General features: G+C 47.2%; 2 protein-coding genes across 2 annotated transcripts; both read left to right on the top strand.

Moving 5' to 3' along the window:
* The first annotated feature begins 389 nt into the window (after nt 1-389).
* LOC135239320 (voltage-dependent anion-selective channel protein 2-like) lies at nt 390-11,935 on the top strand. Its single transcript, XM_064307902.1, has 9 exons — nt 390-545; nt 5,688-5,759; nt 6,503-6,552; nt 7,674-7,826; nt 8,312-8,364; nt 8,850-9,077; nt 9,687-9,837; nt 10,085-10,142; nt 10,377-11,935. The coding sequence occupies exons 2-9, from the start codon at nt 5,693-5,695 to the stop codon at nt 10,466-10,468; spliced, it is 852 nt and encodes a 283-aa protein (XP_064163972.1). The 5' UTR covers nt 390-545; nt 5,688-5,692; the 3' UTR covers nt 10,469-11,935.
* A 1,814-nt stretch (nt 11,936-13,749) lies between these two features.
* On the top strand, nt 13,750-19,326 carry LOC135239865 (serine/threonine-protein kinase pim-2). The gene is made up of 11 exons (XM_064308852.1): nt 13,750-13,774; nt 14,416-14,610; nt 15,063-15,254; nt 15,390-15,484; nt 15,719-15,766; nt 16,674-17,109; nt 17,415-17,591; nt 17,684-17,858; nt 18,500-18,710; nt 18,894-19,104; nt 19,200-19,326. Exons 1-8 carry the CDS (start codon nt 13,750-13,752, stop codon nt 17,776-17,778), a joined length of 1,263 nt encoding a protein of 420 aa, XP_064164922.1. The 3' UTR covers nt 17,779-17,858; nt 18,500-18,710; nt 18,894-19,104; nt 19,200-19,326.
* The last annotated feature ends 2,726 nt before the right edge of the window (nt 19,327-22,052 follow it).

The following is a 22,052-nucleotide window of genomic DNA, read 5'->3' on the forward strand; positions in this document are numbered from 1 at the left end:
GTTCTGATATACGAAGCGTTTTCATCGGTTTTATTTGACTCCTATAGCACACAATGCAGTGCAATCTGACACTGATGAGGAGCATCAACCACGTCTAGCCTACAACAGTGTTATGTTTTTCAAAGGTGCTGCCGAGCTAACTTCTGAGCTATATTGTCTCTGCGTTTTCATTATACAAGCGCCCATACTGGACGTTTTTAGCTGTTCTTTTACAGATTGGAAAGATTAGTTTACAAACAGACATAAAACAGTAACATTGTTATCTTAGATGTTTCGGGCTTTCGTGACATTTAGGATGTGTAACAAATTTAAAGTCATTGATGAAATTGCATTCTTGTCAATATAACCATTTGGTTAATGTATATGATCGCCGTTACACGTCACGAATGGTATACTATAACCGCAATCCCACTCCCCGCCCGGAGAAACCGCGCCTGCTCAGTCATTTTCCCCTCTCCGGTTTCTCCTTCACCGTGTCCTCCCCGCAAGTGTCGGCTTTTGCGCTGCCCGTAGTGAACCTCTTTTCCTGTCGCGATACAAGAAAGGTAAGAACTGGGGAACTTGTGGCAAGCACACAAATATCGCGCATATTTACAGTGAGATCAGGGCGCGGTACAGGCTTTGGCAATCACAATAGCCCACAGCTGAACATGCATTTCACTGCAACGCTTCCGAGCATCAAGTTTAACGGTGGTGCAGGCCTAGCGCGGCAGGTAGCATGCTAACTAATCGCACATCGTTGCAACATGGTGATGGGCTTGATCTATTTTCAGCTGAAAAGTGCTTAACTAACATACTCGAACAGTTTATTGCTAAAGTTAGCTGTGGCTGACATTGAAATCGCGCCTATAATTTCTGCTATACAGTTCCAGTTGCTAGTTCTCCTTGAAAGCTTGCTGTCGGTTAGCTAGGCTGCTGTCTGAAGTCAAGTATTAATGCATGCATTTAAAAAAAGTTATCATAGAAATATGTACTTTTTTTACTCTGCTTACATCGATTAGCTGGCTACATTTCTAATTCTAGTTTACGTTGTGATCTTACAACTAGTTGGCTATAAAGAATAATCAAACCACGACCGCAGCAAAAAGGGGGCGTAACGCAGAACCCATTCTCATTGTTCATGGACTAGCTTGTTAAATAAACTGGGCTAGCTTGGCTTAGCATGTGCATTCGTATCATTGAGAAAATATCCGTGACATTGGGTTAATATAGGCAGCTCCTTGATCAGAAGGAATATTCTCAATGCAAGAACGACAGATAACAATTTCGCTGTGGCAATCCGTGGGCCTTTGCCATTAGTGTTTCATTTTTGATGGAGATATCTTTGTTCGTTTCAGAGGCCAGAACTCACTTTTTGTCTAGATGGCCTAAACAGTAATCAAGCTTCTTTAAAAAAGTGGTCATCGCGTCTATAAAGAAAGATAGCAAAATATTATCCACGGTTATGTAAAGGTCGTAGATATTAAGCGCAGATGGCCATGTTTTAATGAAAATAGTTTGCTTGAATCACGCTCGTATGTTAAATATTCAGAATAGTAATGCGGCAATTGAATTACATTTACTGTATTAATAGAGCAAAATGGACTGTAACATTTAGGTATTAATTTAAGTGGATTTACCTGGTCATTTTTATGTAAGACATGAGTCACCTTGCTCTACTAGTTCAGAGTGCAGTCACTTGGCCTACGTCACAATGGAAGTAACTTTGAAATCTGCATAGTAGTGTCAGTAAACAGATGTTGACGTTTTAATTTCTGTGATAAAAAAATATTCTGCAGCAAACAATCAAGAAAAAAGGCAGTGTGCACTATAAATGCACTCTTTCAGTATGAAGTTATGATTGGATATGCATGGAAATATAATGATTCTTAGCCTTAGACTCAGTTATTTGAATTTTAATAAGAATTGGGAAACCCTGGGGGGGCCTCCAGCGCTAAAACCTAATGATTAATACTTAACATAATTCTGATCAAAAACCTAACATTTCCTTTCTAATGGTCAAGTCTGCAGTTCTGTCAGAGTTTGCAGAGGTGGAAAAGTAGGGACCCTGTCTGCTTCTCCCGTTGTGTAATCGTGTGTGTGGATGACTCATCCTGTTGAGGCATTGTTCTCCTGAATGTTTGGGCCCCACGGTCTGCTATCACATCTGGGTCATGACTGTGCCAGCTACCTCTGGCTGCTCTGCTGGGGGGCAGGCAGTGGGGCCTAATGTTGCCCAGAGATGGGACAGATACAGTCAGCAGGATTAACTCGCTGACCGCTAGCACCCCCTGCTGGTCGACTGGGTGCCGCACTCCCATTGGGATGCACATGAAGTGTCTTCCTCTGACTCATAGTGGTGTGAGTCTGACTTGTGCACTGTGGTATAATACCTCAGCTGTCATCAGAGACAGCACCAGTGCGTGTCTGCGTGTACGTGTGTGCGCGTGTCTGTGTGCGCATGCGCGTGTGTCTGTGCGCGTGTGCGTGTCTGTGTGTGTCTCAATTGGATCGTGTTTCTGCTAAATCTCTCAAGGCCCACCAGCTTCAGTCTTTGCTGAAAGCAGACATGTCAAAAATGATCAGTCTGCTTTCTGTCTGCAAGAATCTCTAAAAGATTGTGTGTGCATGTGTGTGTGTGCATGCATGTGTGTGTGTGTGTGTGTGCGCATGCGTGTGTGCATGTGTTTGTGTGGGTGTATGTGGGCATGTTTGTGTTTTTTGTGTGCGATAGTCATGCTTTTGTGGCATCTAGAACAGCTTTTTCCTCTTCTGTAGAACGTGGATGAAAAAGTGGTAAATTTAGCCTGCACCAACAAGACGTCCCCTTCACTGGACTGTAGCCAGTTAGATCAGTAGAATTTCAGAGACAGAGGTTTAAGGTTTAAGGCTTTCAGAGTTTCTGAGGTTTAAAATAAACAGCGGTCACATGGTCCGTTTTCCCAGAATGCTGAACTCTTGCCAGAATCCATTTCCCTGGTGTAGTATTATTTTCATTGTTTGCATTGTGGCTGTTGTGAGTACTGCCTGTATAATGGGGGTTTAAATCTCTGACCTCACAACCATTCAATTTGATTCCTGCATCATGAAATCTCTAATTTCACCATGATTTGATTCAATTAATTTCAATACAGAATTATTTAGTACATTGACCAATTGTGTGATCAATGTGACCAATTTACTTAGTATTAGTGAAATATAGACAATAAAAATGAACACACCAAGCTTTACGTTCTCAGCATATTTATTTTCGCCATATTTAAAGTGCCTCATTGAAATTGTTATTATAATCAGTTATAATCCGTTCTAGGCTTTCAAATGGATGCAGTTGACTCTCCACATTAAGATAAAAGCATCAGGATGCACTGCTGTGTATGGCGTCCTGTTCTTAGGCGCTAATAATAGCAGCACATCCCAGTGGCAGATGGAGGAAGGGTCTTCGCAGTGCTGAGCTCCAGGGCTCCAGCAGAGGCCCATCCCAGAAGCCTCTTCTCCCTGCGTGCTGTGAAGCTTAGCGTGCCCGTGGCCCGAGCGCTCCAGCCATGCTTTCATTTACAAATCCCACCACTTGCATCGTGGAGTAACCTGCAGGCCATTTTAACTGCTGACATGGTGTGATTTTCATATTCTTAGCGACCAACAAATTTATGGAAGCGTTTTATAACATGATGTGACATTATGTGAAAATCATGCGAAGTTCATTGAATGTAATGTCGTAAAACATTGTTGTCGATGCTGTAGACCTGCCACTCACATGTGCGGTTGCTCTGGGAAACGAGATAGAGGTGCAAAGGATAGGGATGTTCCCCTGGGGGATTGTGGGTATAAAATTACACCAACCATCACCGTGGCAACATAATCGCTCCATCTTGATTGCATGTGTAATCCCTCTTAGATGGCTTTAGTGTTTGTTTTATTTTCATTCTTTTTTTATTTTTGCTTATTACTGATACTACACTAACTTTCTGTAAATTCAGTGGACGTTTACAAATTCACTCTCCCTCAATCTCTCACAACCCCCAGTTTTGCTTCATAGTCACTACACTGATTGTTTTACCTTTTGAAGATACCCTTGCTGACTGGAAACTTAAGTACTACTGCATGTATGCAGTGTGCATAAAAAGATGGATGAGAGAAGAGCAAGAGAAAGATGGACAGAAAAGGAAAGAGAAGGACAGCAGGAAAGAGGGATGAGAGAAGAGCAAGAGAAGGGTGGACAGAAAGGGAAAGAGAAGGAGAGCAGGAAAGGGTATTGGAGCAGAAGCTTGCAATCGGACAGGCCTAACGCTGGGGAGGAGTGTTGGGTGGACAGGCCTAACGCTGGGGAGGAGTGTTGGGTTGGACAGGCCTAACGCTGGGGAGGAGTGTGGGTGGACAGGCCTAACGCTGGGGAGGAGTGTTGGGTGGACAGGCCTAACGCTGGGGAGGAGTGTTGGGTGGACAGGCCTAACGCTGGGGAGGAGTGTTGGGTGGACAGGCCTAACGCTGGGGAGGAGTGTTGGGTGGACAGGCCTAACGCTGGGGAGGAGTGTTGGGTGGACAGGCCTAACGCTGGGGAGGAGTGTTGGGTGGACAGGCCTAACGCTGGGGAGGAGTGTTGGGTGGACAGGCCTAACGCTGGGGAGGAGTGTTGGGTGCTGGTTCGGACAGGCCTAACGCTGGGGAGGAGTGTTGGGTGGACAGGCCTAACGCTGGGGAGGAGTGTTGGGTGGACAGGCCTAACGCTGGGGAGGAGTGTTGGGTGGACAGGCCTAACGCTGGGGAGGAGTGTTGGGTTGGACAGGCCTAACGCTGGGGAGGAGTGTTGGGTGGACAGACCTAACGCTGGGAGGAGTGTTGGGTGGACAGGCCTAACGTGGGAGGAGTGTTGGGTGACAACCTAACGCTGGGAGGAGTGTTGGGTGGACAGACCTAACGCTGGGGAGGAGTGTTGGGTGGACAGGCCTAACGCTGGGGAGGAGTGTTGGTGGACAGGCCTAACGCTGGGGAGGAGTGTTGGGTGGACAGGCCTAACGCTGGGGAGGAGTGTTGGGTGGACAGGCCTAACGCTGGGGAGGAGTGTTGGGTGCTGGTTCGGACAGGCCTAACGCTGGGGAGGAGTGTTGGGTGCTGGTTCGGACAGGCCTAACGCTGGGGAGGAGTGTTGGGTTGGACAGGCCTAACGCTGGGGAGGAGTGTTGGGTGGACAGGCCTAACGCTGGGGAGGAGTGTTGGGTGGACAGGCCTGTCAACTTTCACATAGAGACCAGAGTGGAGTTCTATTAATCAGGAAGCATGTTTGTAATGAGGAACAGAAGACAGTGATTAATAACCTATTATTCAATTAAGTCAAATTATAACTGCAAAGGGTGTTGATTCTTATGGGGAAAAAGCCAGTGTGGGAGTTTTGATTTAGCCTGGCACTAACACACTAAATGCTCACGCCAACACTGGTGCTTCTCAGATAAGGTTGGACATTACTGTGGTAATTGAATGATTAATCTAACTGAGATCATTAAGGTTGCTCAAAGTGGTTGCTTAACAAGTGGCTTCAGAAAGTCCAGTACTGCCCTCTTGGTGTCGGAGGATAGAACTACAGTCTGGAAAAACTATACGCATATGTTCATATGCATAGTAGCAGTGTATCCTGAAGTATTTGCCATGTAGAGATGAGGCAGTTTGATGAGAGTGGTCGAGTTGGTTAACCCTTTCTTTCCTGTTCTCCCCAGAAAGCATGGCTGTACCTCCAGCGTACGCTGACCTTGGAAAATCATCCAAGGACATTTTCAGCAAGGGCTATGGTAAGTGACTGACACACGGTGCAGATTGGCCAGCCACACAGAAGGTCAGCTGTCGTAGCATTCAGTAATGTCAGCACAGACGGATGGACTAGTTTAAAGTCACCGCTGTTGGCAGCTTCAGAAACTGTGATCAGCTCATTGGAAAGGGCTGGGTTTGAAGAGCAAGGGTCCCTGTGTGGAACACACTGCTTCATGGTTTGCTAAATATTATTCTAAAAATTATACCAGATTAAATAAAAAAAGAATAAACTGGCTTTTTAATTTATTAAACCAACGTGAGGCACTAGAACCAAGAAACAAACTAGCCAGTTAGATCTACAGTGACCTGAATGTTTGTTAATGTCCTAGATCACTGGAAGTAATGGAAATGGCTCTTTTGGCATTGAATGGAACCTGTTCTGGAAAAAGTCAAATGCAGCCTCCTCCTCTGTTAAACATCTTTTCCCATTCAGCAAACTATTTCCACAATCAGGAGTGGTCAAACAGGCACAGCATGGCTGTGACATCACAGACAGGAAGAAAACTAAGAGCAGCTCCACCAATCATGAGGCATGTAGGTGAAAACCAAGAGAACAGTGCCACCTACAGGATGTTAATGTGATGGTCATTAGTCAGTTGGTTTTTCCATTTAGGCATATAAATCAAATTTTGGGTACGTGTGTTTTTCTGAAATGCCGCTTTTAAAGCCTTGAAGCACTTTGAGGACTGCTGGTTAAGGGTTCTGCACGTTCTCTGTCTCCCAGGGTTTGGGCTGGTGAAACTGGACCTGAAGACCAAGTCGCAGAGTGGAGTCGTGAGTTTTTCAGTCTTGTCTTCTGTCTCCCTGAGTCCACTCAGCCTGAGCCTGTCTCTGTGCCAAACCCGGCCAGTGCTTTCACAGCTGCTGAAACTCTGCGTGCTTATGGCCCCGTTAACTCCTCCCACTGACACGCCTCCTGACCCTGTTAACTCCTCCCACTGACATGCCTCCTGACCCCGTTAACTCCTCCCACTGACATGCCTCCTGACCCCGTTAACTCCTCCCACTGACATGCCTCCTGACCCTGTTAACTCCTCCCACTGACATGCCTCCTGACCCTGTTAACTCCTCCCACTGACATGCCTCCTGACCCTGTTAACTCCTCCCACTGACACGCCTCCTGACCCTGTTAACTCCTCCCACTGACATGCCTCCTGACCCCGTTAACTCCTCCCACTGACACGCCTCCTGACCCTGTTAACTCCTCCCACTGACATGCCTCCTGACCCCGTTAACTCCTCCACTGACACGCTCCTGCCTGTAATCCTCCCCTGACATGCCTCGACCCGTACTCCTCCCACTGACATGCCTCCTGACTCCGTTAACTCCTCCCACTGACATGCCTCCTGACCTTGTTAACTCCTCCCACTGACATGCCTCCTGACCCTGTTAACTCCTCCCACTGACATGCCTCCTGACCCCATTAACTCCTCCCACTGGCATGCCTCTTGACTCCAAGCTTTACTTCCTCTCATCATGTGTCTGGGGTATCTGTCCCCGAACACTAACTCTCTGTTCCTTCTTTCTTCTGCTTCCTATATGGACTCCTGTGCCAGATGGTAAGAGTGTGTGTGTGTGTGTGTGTAATGTGTGAGTGAGAGTGCACACATGTATCTCTGTGTGCATCTGTATGTGTGTGTGAATGTGAGTGCGCGCGCATGTGTGTGTGTGTGTGTGTGTTATCCAGTTAGCCTCCCAGACTGAAGAGTTGCTGTCTGTCTCTCTCTCTCTCTCTCCCTTAGCCACTTTAGCCTCATGCCGCTGCTTGTGCGTAGAGCTCCAGTAATCTATGATATTAACTCCTCTTCCCTCTCTCACGCTCTCCTGCTCAATCTCTGAACCCCCCTGTTCTTCTGCCCCCCCCCATGCTGCTATGCTCTTGATTAATCTCTCAGGAGTTCAGCACCTCTGGCTCCAGTAACACAGACACGGGCCGGGCCGCTGGTCACCTGGAGACCAAGTACAAGGTGCAGGACCTGGGCCTGAGCTTCAGCCAGAAATGGAACACGGACAACACCCTGGCAACGGAGGTCACGCTGGAGGACCAGGTGAGTGCCGCAGGGCGGGGGGGATGGGGGTGACGCATAACGCAGGAGACTGAAGGACAGTGGAGGTTAGGATATTAGCTCTCAGCCACATTGAAGCAGATCTCAGTGCTATTAGCTAAGGTACCTGCCTGGGTGAATCAGTGAACTGTTTCCACCTGTGATACATCACAAAAAATGTGCGCGCCACTTGTCAAAACTTAAGCGGTGCTTTCTAGAGACAGTAATTATAGAATTATATTTTCTCAAATGACTGATGAACAAAATAATGTTTTAGTTGGGGAAGGCTGTCAATGACATACTGAAAATCACAACCATTTGTTTCATTGTCCCGCATAGTATAATGTCTCCCAGGAAGCTGAGTCAGGACTGGGAGTGGAATGATGGGAAACTGCCAGTTATAGAAGGACGGTGTTATCTGTAATCCTCGAGGCGTTTGTCTCACACCATTCATAATGTCTGCAACTCTTCCTTTGCTTTCCCTGTAGCTGGCTCAGGGCTTGAAGCTGACCTTTGACACATCATTTGTCCCAAACACAGGGTAAGCTTTGTCATAACCTCATTACTATAACACCAGGTCTCATTCATCTCAATGCTTGTTTACTTGCGGTGATTATTATTTCCTGATGTGCTGCTACTTTGAAGCTGTGTTTCGGGGTCATAGCCAGCTAACACATGCAACGTAGAAATTTTCCTGGAACGTTCTGGCACGTTGCATGGCGTACATGCGACATTTGTACCGTTACCATGATGTTGCGATAGAACACGTGTGAGCATGAGATGGTGAATTTCAGAAGGGTGCAATCATCAAAGAAGACAGTTTCATCCTGCTGTCACCTGCTATAGCCCCCCTCGCTGTGACACTGCATCTCGTGGTCGCGTTGGGTTAAGAATTTCAGGTGACACATTTTAGAACGCGACGATGCGTGAAATGAACTTTGTGTAGCGCGAAGCGTCCGCATTAGCGTACTCTTGTAGGCTGTGTCTCAGGCCTTAGTCCCCCTGACCTCTGGCTGACCTTTGCAGGAAGAAGAGCGGGAAGCTGAAGACCAGCTACAAGCGGGACTACGTGAACCTGGGCTGCGATGTGGACTTCGACCTGGCGGGGCCCACGGTGCACGCCGCCACCGTGCTGGGGTACGAGGGCTGGCTGGCCGGGTACCAGATGGCCTTCGACACCGCCAAGTCCAAACTGGCGCAGAACAACTTCGCCCTGGGCTACAAGGCCGGGGACTTCCAGCTGCACACCAGCGTGTGAGTGCTGCTTCTCTCAATGCCAGGTTAACACGGCGACCGATAGCTGTTTCTAAACCACCAAACCCCTCAGACCTGCCCTCTATAGTTCAGTGTGTAATCATTTGTGTATTATAGTATGCACAAATTCATAGTCACTTCCTTTGCCAGCAATAAAGAACGAAATGTCTTTTTTTTTTTTTTTTGCCAGAAAATGTGTGTGTGTCCAGTACAGTTGGGAGTAGAGCCAGCTATATTGAGCCTCTCATTCACTAATGAACATGAACGGGGTCATGAGGTCCATATTGCTTTGCACCATTGTGCTCAATCGTTAATAGCTGGGGGAAATGTTTCTCCCCCCATTCCATGATCCCAAGCACCCCCAGTAGCAGCTTCCCTGTGGGAAACACTGCAGTAGTATCCCATCATGCTGTGGGGTGTTGCTGGCTTGTTATTTCAGTGATCAGGCTTATTTGGCTAGAGCTTGTCGGGCTGCTCCAGGTCGGGCCTTAAAGATGTGGGGCTTGGTGGACTCGAGCCTTGTTTCTAGCCCGGCTCAGGGACGGCCATATTGAGCTGGCCCTCGCACTGCCTGCGTGGGCTTCGCACGCTGAGCTGCTGCCATTTCAGGAACGACGGCACTGAGTTCGGAGGCTCCATCTACCAGAAGGTGAACGAGCAGCTGGAGACGGCGGTGAGCCTGGCCTGGACCGCCGGCAGCAACAACACCCGCTTCGGCATCGGCGCCAAGTACCAGCTGGACAAGGACGCGTCTCTGTCTGTGAGTGACAGCACTGGCCCCGCCCTCATCATCATTTGCGTATCACATCGTCACTCATTCTTTAAAAACATTGTTTATGACCGCACAGAAATGTTTTAGCGGTTGATTAATCCGTCACTAGATGTTTCAGATTTTGGAAGCCGCAGACAGGCCAGGGCTTCCATTGGTACTCTCATCTGATGGTGTTCGGTTGTGTCCGCTTAAGAACAAACCGCCGAATCTTTGCATGTCCTGTCGCCCTCTGCAGGCCAAAGTGAACAATGCCAGCCTGATCGGGATAGGATACACACAGAGCCTCCGGCCAGGTAAACGCCCCTACTCAGTACAGCACTGCATCGTCAGGGACTGAACTGTGTTCAGAGAAACTATTTTTGAGTATCGCGGCTGTATTACCATCATATCACAGTCACCAGGTCACCATTCAGGAGATCCAGCAAATCAGTCACAAGCCCTTCATTAGAATGTCACATTTAGTTAATGTTATAACCAGATATGTACTGTTGATGAGTGAAATGCTGTTTTTTCTCACTGTTTGGCAGGAGTGAAGGTGACCGTCTCCGCCCTGGTTGATGGGAAGAACGTCAGCGCTGGGGGCCACAAGGTTGGACTGGGCTTCGAGCTGGAGGCGTAGAGCTGGACAGGAGAACCCAACATGAGCAACAGAGTGAAACAAGTTCAGAACCTGTCCTAAGTCCAAAAAATTACCCCTGAACCCCCCCATGTCCCCCGGCCCACACACACACACACACACACTCATACACCGGTGTTCCAGCCTTAACTGTCAAAGCCTCCCCCTACCCCCACTCCCACCCCCCTTCCATGGCCTCTGCTGTAGCCTGGACCTTCTCACTGACTGACAACATTCTGCTCCCTTTGGGACAGGGTTTAAAAGTTTTAAAAATTCATCCAAACTCTAGGGGTATGTTTACAAAGCAGTCATCATTCATGAAGGGTAAAGGCACCTGTAATTGGTTAACCTGCGCAGAGGTAGCTGCAGTGGAAAGAGTTGTTTGTGTCTTCACAGAAACAGAGAGGGCTGTTGGCATGTTCAGTGTATCGCCCCTTTGTGAATGTACCCCTGTCTGTCCCGTTATAAACCACAAGGGGGTGCACTATTTTCAGTTATTCTATAATTATTTTAATCATAAGCTTATCCTGTGTATGAGAGAACACATATGACGTCCCAATTTTTTAATGTTGGTTGGTCATGTTTTGCACATCGTAATTCACTTTGATTTATTTATGTGTTGCCTGCTGTAACCTAATTAAATCCCATTGTGAGAAGGAGCTGAATATTTGTTTGAGGCAAACCATTTTAACAGCGTAAAAACATCTGACACGGAAAGAAGCTAGGAGTCATTTTAAAATGGAAACTAAACTTGAAATGAACCTGTCTGCCAATACCCTTTTGACTGAAGTGCCCCTGCATAAGGTATAGACACAACCATTCAGAGCCAAAATGGTGGCTGTTTCAAAAAACTGCAGCTTTAGATGACTGTACTGCCTCACGGTTTCTGACTACTAATATTTTAGCCATTTTGTAAGGACAGGAAGCAAAATGAGCTCTATATATATATATGGGAAAAGTTTGGATGAAGAAACAAATACCTCTCTATCAGTAAAACCACCTTCACTGGATGAGGATACAAATGCCAACACAAACTGTGTAAAATAAACATGTACAATACACTGTTACTGCCCTTCCAGAGTGGGTTGTTGCTTGTACTGGAGTACCATCTTCCTGCTGATAACACAACGCAAATCATTACCCCACTGCACTGGGAAATGGGCACTGGGAAATGGGCACACTGCAAATAGACCATGTATATACTATGTGGAATTTGGCACTTTTCTGGTTTTCTGTTTAATCTCATCCTCCTTTAGTAAACGGTCATTTTTTATGCTTTCTTTGCAGCATCTTGAACGTGTACACAGGTACAGAACTGTACCTTTCACCGCTAAGATGATCATTATATCTTGTCATTTTCAGTATGATTTTTGACATTTGGTAAGGTTGTGTGTTTAAGTGTAATACCTCTCTGTGTTTGTTTTTGTCTGACTCCAATTAACAAAAATTATAATAAAAACACTATCTTGATATGAAGTGTCATTATTGCTTATGTATGTTATGCGTTTCTCACAGGATAATATGTAGCCTATAAATATTTTATATTTTCAGAAGTCTGTTGCCTGTACAATGGCTAGCTAGTACAGGGGCATTCATGGGTTTGCGGTCGGAAGCAAGAATGTACAATTCAAAGAACTGCAGAGAAAGCTTGTATGGCAAGGTACTTATATAGAACTATAAGAACTGATAAAATTTATTCACTAAAATAGTTGCTTTTCATGTTATGCTTGTACCGTCGCCTCCTCAGATCTGCACCAGCCACTACTGTAGCCGACCAATGCAGCTCTGTGATGTCAACTGTTACATACTGAACATACTGACAACGATCAACACAGTCAGAGAGGGAAGATCAACACTGCTAAAGATCACTAACTCAGACAGGGAAGATCAACACTGCTAAAGATCACTAACTCAGGAAGATCAACATTGCTAAAGATCACTAACTCAGAGGTAGAGTGTCCCAACTCTGCTAAACATAACTAAGAGAGGGAGACACTAGTTTCATCAGAGGAATCTTCTCACGTACAACTCAGTCCTCCAATGAATTGATTGAATTCAGTTAGATTTGCAGCTTTTCACTGAGACACGGTAAAATAGGAAAACAGAAAACCCTCCAGCTGACTCTTCAGGAACAAAATCACAAGACAGCGAAATCTTCTGGAACAAGCAGCGTTCCATGTGACTGAGGAGCCAGTCGAGGGACAAGGAGGGAGACTTCTGCTGAAAAAAACTTAATCCGACAATCTGAGTTATTAAGACTCCTGACAAAATGCAGTCTCATAAATGTCAGATTTCTGAAACTGCTCATAAGGATTTCAGTATGTAGGGCAGTAGGCACACTCTTGTGCTGGAACAGGGCATTCTCAGAACTTTTTCCTTACATTTTATATTTCAGTGTAGTACTTTTACTCTGTCTGCATTATCAATACACAGGATAGGCTGTCCTTTGTGGCATAAATCAGGGTGAATGTAAGCCTCATACATTACAAACCCAGCAGTGGTTATTGTAGAGAGCATCAGTCAAATATCTACGGAACTATCGGACTACTCAGTGTTCACCTAAATAAATAATGCGAGTCATCATTTGACATGCGTGGTTACTGTTTGACGTTATCGTTGCCCGAACGATGTACCTTCAAGGACATAGCTAGTCTGCGAGGTTTTGTGATGTCACAAAGGTAGCATGGTGCTAATGTTTAGCATTCTGATCGGTTTGAGGCGAATACGTATACTGCCCTACAGCCAGCAGATAAAATGAATGAATGCATGAATTAATAAACTAATTAGAGATAACCTATGATATTGAGCCAAATTTATTCCCGGGTAATTCATCCATACCCATCGAACAAAAAGGCCCAGAGTAACAGACAGGACATTTTTCAATTCCTCTTTCGGTGGAAACCATGATAAAATCATACGCTTACATACACGATCAATTCAAATATTGGAATGTAGTGTAATAAAAGATAACGAATTGAGGTAGCCGCGCTTCCATTATAGCGGTCGGAGTTTGCATTTAAACTATTCTGCAGTAATATAGCTTTATTCGTGTGAAATAAAAAAATCATAAATAACTGTCAAACTTTCGAATGTTAAACAAAATACGAAATAGGAGATCAATCGTTGTTTGGACCTGCTTTTGTGACGTCACAGAACAAAATTATTTACTGATATTTATAATCTGACCACAAATCCAATTTAACACGCATTTCAATTAACACATCACTCGTTCAATCGATAGCACCACTCTGTCCTTTAATCGTTTATTTGCATTGAAATCAACAATGCCCAAGTCGAAGAAATCATCAGGTAAAGCTGGCGAAGTCATATCTGCTTTGGGCTAATTGAGGTCCTGACCTCGCCACTAAATTTGATAACGCCGGTCTTGTTATCTTGCCTAAATGTGGATAGTTTAAAAATCTGAAATCTTATAATATATATATATATATATATATATATATATATATATATATTTAGCCATTAAATACACAAAACTTACTGGCAAAAGTGAATGTACAAATTTAATGTACAGAGTTCCTAACTGCTGATTTCTGCGCAGACGCACGGAGCGTCGCTGAGCCGGAGATCCGGCAGACCTGCGGGGATAACCTGGGTTTCTCCGGCTCAAAGCGAAAACCCTACAGCCGCCGTTCTAAAGGTCAGGATGTCATACCGCAACTAACCACGAGGGGGAAACAAAGGCTACTAGACAGCCGTTTTTCAGCTATATAATATATAATGAGTGAGTGAGCGGGCGAGTGTGTGAGTGAGTGGGTGTATGACTGATTGAGTGAGCAAGTGAATGTGTGTGTGTGTGTGTGAGTAGTCACAAGCCAGGTCCATGGGATCCTTTGCATCTAAAAAATTCCTTTACGCTGTGTAAGACTGAACGGGACGTCCCGCCAGTGGTAGGCTTTGACTGCGTCCGTTTCCCTGCTTGCCCTCGCCAGACGCAAATAAGGCTGAGGGGACTGTTCCCGAGCTGTGCGCGAGCGGCGGGCAGAAGAGGCCCGGGGGGCCTCCATCCTGTGGGGAGGAAGTGGTCACTAAGAAACAGTCAGAGGACAGGAGCCTTCAGACCCAGAGCCACAAGTCCTCCAGCTGCTCCAGCTCAAAGGCCACGCACAACAAGAGCAGCCGAAAAGGTAAAGGTTAGCGCTGCAGAGCTGAGTGGATCAGAATGGTAAAGGTTAGCGCTGCAGCGCTGAGTGGATCAGAAAGGTAAAGGTTAGCGCTGCAGCGCTGAGTGGATCAGAAAGGTAAAGGTTAGCGCTGCAGCGCTGAGTGGATTTTTGAGTGGTATTTAAGTTACTGTTAGCTTTTGCAAAGGCTTGTGCTAAGTCTCAGGAGCCTAAACTTTGGACAGGCAGAATTAGAACTATGAATGGAGCAACAAACTGATGGCGGTGGTTTTAGAATGTTCATTATCACAGAGCCACTCCCCCCCCCCGCCCCTCCACATCACCACCACAGTGCAGTTAAGAATGAGCACATATGACTGTAGAAATATTTTTTTTAAAAACCTTTACACTGCAAAACTGAACGGGACGTAAGTGGCAGGCTCTCAGACATTCATTTCCTTGTTTGTCTTTGTCAGCCGCGGAGAAGAAGGCTGAGGGAGCTGTTCCTGAGCTGCGCGCGAGCGGCGGGCAGAAGAGGCCGACTCCATCCTGTGGGGAGGAAGTGGTCACTAAGAAACAGCCAGAGGACAGGAGCCTTCAGACCCAGAGCCACAAGTCCTCCAGCTGCTCCAGCTCAAAGGCCACGCACACCAAGAGCAGCCGAAAAGGTAAAGGTTCACGCTGCAGCGCTGAAACAGGGAATTGAACCTGCAACCTCCTGGTTAGGTTCTGCATGCACTGTACGACACTGCCCTCCTTGGCACTGTAGTATAATGGGTGGACTTGCTTGCCCTGTGTTTCAGCACGCGCTGAAAAATTCTACACCAAAGGAGAGCTGCTGGGGCGTGGGGGGTTCGGGTCCGTCTACGCCGGGACCCGCAAGTCGGACGGACTGCCGGTAAGACACCGCGCCGCGCCCTCCCTGCTCCTCCCTGCTCCCCTCTGCTCCTCCCTGATCAAAGCTGGAGGCGCCTGTAATTTTTGTTGCAGTTTTGGTAGTAGACCCCAACCTATTCTGAGGTCTGAAATATTATGGTCTGACAGACCTGTTATCAGCTCTTGCTTTTGATCTTTACTGTAACACTGCATTCTCCATTCTGCCCCCCCCCCCCATATGTCCTCCCTTCCTCAGGTGGCCCTCAAATATGCAAAGAAACTGGAAGATGATGAAATACAGCTGGTAAGCACATCTTCCCTAGCTAATGGAGGCCCACGCTCATGGAGGTCTCATGGAGGCTAATGGAGGTCTCATGAGCCTGAACCTTAGATAGGGGAACTAGAACCGTCAACAACAGAGCTATGAACCAAAGGAGGTTGTTATTTTAGGTGTTCAAAGAACCTCACCACCGCCCCATGACTCAGCTAACAAAGAGACCAAAACAGCTTCTTTGGACTTTGACCCCCCAAATCTGTGTAAAGGTAGCAGGCTCGAGTGGGGCCACGTGTATAAAGAGCCAATCAAAACAACACAAATAAAAGAAATTGCCTAAATCCTATGGCATACCATTGGTAGGAACAAAACAGTACCCTTAGGAATCACTCTTAGAACCACTGCTGGACTTTCAATAAAACATGGTCAGCCAACCACATCAGGGAAAAAGGTAATGCAATTACTGTATTCAGTAGATCATATTCAATTATAAATATATATTTTCTACCAGCTAAGCTAAAGCTAACCTGTCAGCATTCCACACAGGCAGCTATGATATGTGCTAAATGGGCTGAGCTGCATGCCACAGTGGGAGGCTAGCTGCTTGTATATGTGCTAACTGGGCTGGGCTACATGCCACAGTGTGGGGCTAGCTGCTTGTATATGGGCTAACTGGGCTGGGCTACATGCCACCGTGTGGGGCTAGCTGCTTGTATACATGCTAACTGGGCTGAGCTGTATGCCAGTGTGGGGCTAGCCGTTTGTATACGTGCTAACTGGGCTGAGCTGTATGCCAGTGTGGGGCTAGCCGTTTGTATACGTGTTAACTGGCCTGAGCTGCAATTCCACAATGTGGGGCTAGCTGCTTGTATATGTGCTAGCTGGACTGCATGCCACAGTGTGAGGCTAGTCGCTTGTATACGTGCTAATTGGCTAGCCGCTAGCCATCCTGAGCCTGTCAGCTCTCAGCACACGTACCGCCATCTTCCCTCGGCAGCCTGGACTGGACAGGCCTCTGCCCCGGGAGGTGGGGCTGCTGAAGACGGTGAACAGCCCCTCGCACCCCAACGTCCTGCGGCTGTATGACTGGTTCGACAGGCGGTCCTCCTACGTGATGGCGATGGAGCGCCCGGACCCGTGCCAGGACCTGGCGGAGTACTGCGAGCGGCAGGGCGGGGCCCTGGGCGAGGGCGAGGCTCGCCACATCACACGGCAGCTGCTGGGGGCGCTGCAACACTGCCGCCAGCACGGGGTGGTGCACCGTGACGTCAAGCCGGAAAACATCCTGGTGCAAACGGACACACGGCAGATCAAGCTCATCGACTTCGGCTGTGGAGACCCCCTGAAAGACACCCCCTACGCAGAGTTCTCAGGTCTGTGGGGGGGGGGGACTTTCTGCATCTCAGTAGTAGTTTTTGGATTAAGCGTTGATACTATGATATATAGGGGAAAATAGGGTTAAATCTATGTGAAATGTAGCACACACATCAAATGATTCCCTGGATTCAATGGTGTTTCTTAGTGTGTGTGTGTGTGTGTGTGTGTGTGTGAACTATTCACATCCTGACAGGACTGAGTGTGTACTGTAGGTTCCATATTGTAGAGTGCCTGGTTTACTCACGTTTCTGTGTGTGTGTGTGTGTGTGTGCGTGTGCGTGTGTGTGTTGGTGTCTATCAGGGACCGAGAGCTACCAGCCGCCGGAGTGGTTTGAGAAGCAGGAGTTCCAGGCGGGTCCCGGGACGGTGTGGTCCGTGGGGGTGACCCTGTTTCAGATGCTGTGCGGTGCCCTTCCCTTCACCACCTTCAACAGCGGGGCGATGCAGCAGGTGTACTTCCCTGAGGGGCTGTCACCAGGTGAGCAGCCGACAGGAGAGGGAGGGACTGCCTTCCGACACTCCCCTTTGCCCCCACTGTCCAATCGCGTGCTCTGTGTGTCTCCCCAACAGGGCTCAGGGACTTCATTTCCTGTTGCTTGAGGCCCCGGGCGGAAGATCGGCCCACCCTGGGGCAGCTGCAGCTTCACCCCTGGCTCCACCAGTAGGGCACTGGGTCAGGAGTATCCGCGTGCCCCCCAGAATCTAGGCCGCTGGGTCAGTGTGAGCCTGGCCCCTCCATGGTATGGTAAGTTGAAGGTTTGCTAGTGTTCTGATGTGGTAAACACTGGGAGCTGTCCCTTTAAGACAGTGTCCCAGTGTATGGATGGAAGGGAGGGATTCTGTCCACAGAGTCCACCATGGCAATAAGGGAGGAATGCTGGCCAGCTGGAGCGGAATCAAAGTGACTGCTATTCACCCAACATCAGCAGCCCCTCGAGCGCATTCAGCACCCAGACTGGAGAAAACCACTGTGACCACAGACCTGAGGCTGCTTCTATACCCAGCAATGGGGTCCCTTCAATGCCGCTTGGGGATATAGTTTGAAAGCTTTGATGAATGCTTGTTGGAGAGCATTGTTCATGCTCAGGAGATCACCGCCAGTTCTACTTTGTTTAAGCAGTCTGTTTGTCATTATAATTGTTTTTGTCTTTGCATGCAATGATTAGTTAGTAGTTGGGTAAGAATTAAAAAATGCCTTGTGGCATTGGCTAATAGATTAAATGCAGAACAATGTATTTTACGTCAAAATTACCGTTCCTTGTTGGTTTGTTGTATAGTCGTTATTATTGGCAGTGCTATAGGTTATAGCTGGAACCTCTGCTGTTCCTCATTTGAAAATAAAGGATCATGACAAACACATTGGTAACAAACTATTTATATTTACAGGAATCTCCCATGGAGGGAGGTACTTGGTCTGCACCATGGCAACGAGGGAGGAATGCTGGCTAGCTGGAGCGGGACTAAGGCGACCGTTGTCCCTACAACGTCTCCAGCCCCTCGAGCGCACGCAGTCGGGTCAAACAGCACCCAGACTGGAGAAAACCACTGTGGTCACAGACCTCAGACTGCTTCTAAACCCAGCAAGACCCACAAGCAGGTAATACACTAATAAACCCAGAAATGTTGTACAAGTCAATATTACCAGTTATTATTGTACCTCGCTGGTTTGCTGTATAGTCATTATTACTGGCAGTGCTATAAGTTCTGGCGGGAACCTCTGCTTTTCCTCATTTGAAAGTAAAGGATCATGACATTGGTAACAAACTATTTATATTTACAGGAATCTCCCATGGAGGGAGTTATTTGGTCTGCACCATAGCAACGAGGGAGGAATGCTGGCTAGCTGGAGCGGGACTAAGGCGACCGTTGTCCCTACAACGTCTCCAGCCCCTCGAGCGCACGCAGTCGGGTCAAACAGCACCCAGACTGGAGAAAACCACTGTGGTCACAGACCTCAGACTGCTTCTAAACCCAGCAAGACCCACGAGAAGGTAATACACTATTTAATAAAAATTGGGTCCTACAAATCCAGGGCATGACTAGGACACTTGCTCTTCCACCAACACTTCATATTTTTCTCTTCTAGAATCTACGAGTGGTGATCTGCCATCCTGGACCTGGTGTTGTTTTGCATTGTCTACTCATATACCACAGCAATGATGAAGCCATTATCACCTTTTAAAATAAATCCTGTTTTACATGTAAAAATTGAACTTTTTGTGTGTGCTTGTGTTGCTTCATTCAAAGTCTGGTCCATTTAATAGGGTTGTAGATTGAATGACTCAAAGGTTTGAAAACTGATTTGAAAGCCTTCACTTGATCACGCTCAGGAGATCAGGTGAAGGAAGAACACTACTTCTGATTTTTCAATAATTGTAATTCGAATTATTGATATGACTGTTTCCATTAGTAATGGGCTAATTATTATAGAATTACACTAGCATAGTGCAGGACTGTGGAGCCACAGACAAGGCAAGAGGCTGCCATGGTGGGGGAAAATTATATTTATTTAACAACCAAGGACAGCCAGAGGTGAGGTGAGGGATGGAAGCTGTGGAGGCTTCACTTTCTGTAAGGGGGAAAGAGTGCAGGAAGTAAGAGTTCTGCTGCATGGAACAGCCGGATAGACTGAGGACCTCCAGGAGGCAGCCAGGTATCTGACTGAGGTTCAGCTGTCAGCCTGGCTGCCTGATTCAGTACTCTGCCTCCCTGGACCTCTCCAGGCTCAAGCGGGGTTAGGGGGTGCTTCCCTGGAGCTCTCCAGGCTCAAGTGGGGTTAGGGTGTGTTGCCATGTTCAGCCCCTGGACAGTGCACCACCAAAAAGGAGAGCGCTTGCAATGAGAGGAATCAGAGAGTTACCCAGGTATAGCTGTCCTTTTCCTGGACCATCCACTGCAGAGGGGAGTGCTCCATCAACTGGGTGAACCCCATTCCCAGCAGCTAGTCTGGAGGGAGCAGAGGGCCCACTCAATAGCTAGGGCCTCTCTCCACTGTGGCATACCATGACTCACTGGGGTGGAGTTTGCAGCTCAGGAAGATGGTTGGGGTGTTACACCAAACTGAACCCCCAGGCCAGACTCTGATAAGTCAGCATGCATGATGAAGTCACATTCGGTCCAGGGTCAGCTCATCAGCTCAAGGCATGGAGAAGGTGTCAAGCTCAGATGCTGCGTTCAGCCTGCTGAGGTCACTGCAGAAACTCAGGCGGCCCTTGGGCTTGGGGACCATAATGATGAGACCTGACCACAGGTTGCAGGCCTCCATAATAACTCATCAGGGTCAGCATCCTTTCCACCCCCTCCGTGAAGACCTTTTGCTCTGCCTCTGGTACCCAGTAGGACTGCACGTTCTCTAGCACGCTGCCAGGGGTCCTGCTGTGGTGTTCAATGACCGTGGTCTGGGGAGGTTTGATAAGACAAGACCTCCTGGCAGTGCAACACGAGCTCCTTGACCTGTTAGGCATAGCGAGGGCTCAGGTCTTTACCCAGGGACACCTGTTTGCAGTCAGGCTCTTTCGTTGGGGTGACGAACAGTGCAGCTGGAGAGGCCTCAGGGCCCTAAACCCATATTTTAAGGTTTATGTAGTTCACCTGCTGTGGTCTGCATCTGCCCAGGCTAGTCCCCCAGGTAGTTTATCTGACTGACCCTCTCCTGGATTGGGACAGGGTCCCTGCCAGGTAGTGGGCAGTAGGTACCAGTAGTAAAATTTGCAGAAGTGCTCAGGGTTGGGTCGGGTGGTCACAGGCACACTACTGGGCATGCTGAGCCTCCATTTGCTGCAGCAGTAGCAACATCACTTCCTGGGTGTGTCTCCTCATCTGTTGGATGTGTTCAATCACACTCTGATGGGGTGATGGCAGTGCCTCCCAGGTTTCTCTTGCCTGGTCAAAGAGTCCACAGGATCACTGCTAGCGCCACTTTGGAGACGATACACCGAGTCGTGGAGATGCTTCATCCGCAACAGGCAACACAAGTCACATGTCAACGGAAGGATCATAATTATAACTGCAGAAGATACAGCTGAATTTCTGAAATATTTATAATATATTACTGTGCTAACAGATTAATCATTTTCAGTTGTTAATGCTCAACACCAGTTATACTCCAATTTAGCCGCCAGTTCCCCATTATGATAGAGACATTAGTAAAAATTGATTATATTTACAGATGATACAAAACTGTGGAATTAGGGAAAAGTTTGGAGTCTAGCATGTTAATCCAAGACCTAAACAGAATCCATATGTAACCCATAAGAAAGATTTTGCAGGAATTCATTTAACTCGCTAATTAAGTTGTTGAGATCCAAAACTGGAATTATAAACAGTCGCACTGGAATTGTGGGCATTAAATGGCTCCCAATCACCTAACTTAAACACCCTGGCGACCACAACAGGTCCCTGTGTCTGCTGTGGACCCTGTGTCAACTGGATCCAAGTGCATGTTCCACCTGCGACATCATCTGCTACACTACATATTGTTGTCACTTAAAAAAAAGTAAGCGTTGTCAATTTTTTTTCGCATAACGCCCAGCAGTTTAACTCAGTAGTTCAACAAATCAGATAATTTATCCTAATGCCATGTTGTGACGAATATAGGCGTTGGAATAAATAACATTTTTACTTCGTCCAGAGACGTGACAGTCTCTGGAAATAATTTCCACAGTTCCAGATTTCCATTCAAGCGACGACATACACTGTTGTAGCTATAAAAACCCGCTGAAAAGTAAACACGAAAAAATATTGTGAATCAATAATACTAATAATTCTTATTATTATTATCATTATCCCATAACAGACACATGGTTTAATTTCATACCACCTTAAAACTGTCGTTGCTACGTGGAAGGAAAGGGCGGTACGTTGTGCTCTGAGGGGGGCGGACACTGACCGCCCAGCCGGATCTGTCTAAAACACCTACTTGTGTGAAAAGGCACCGCTG

Source organism: Anguilla rostrata, chromosome 14 (assembly GCF_018555375.3).
Source record: "Anguilla rostrata isolate EN2019 chromosome 14, ASM1855537v3, whole genome shotgun sequence".
NCBI lineage: Eukaryota > Metazoa > Chordata > Actinopteri > Anguilliformes > Anguillidae > Anguilla > Anguilla rostrata.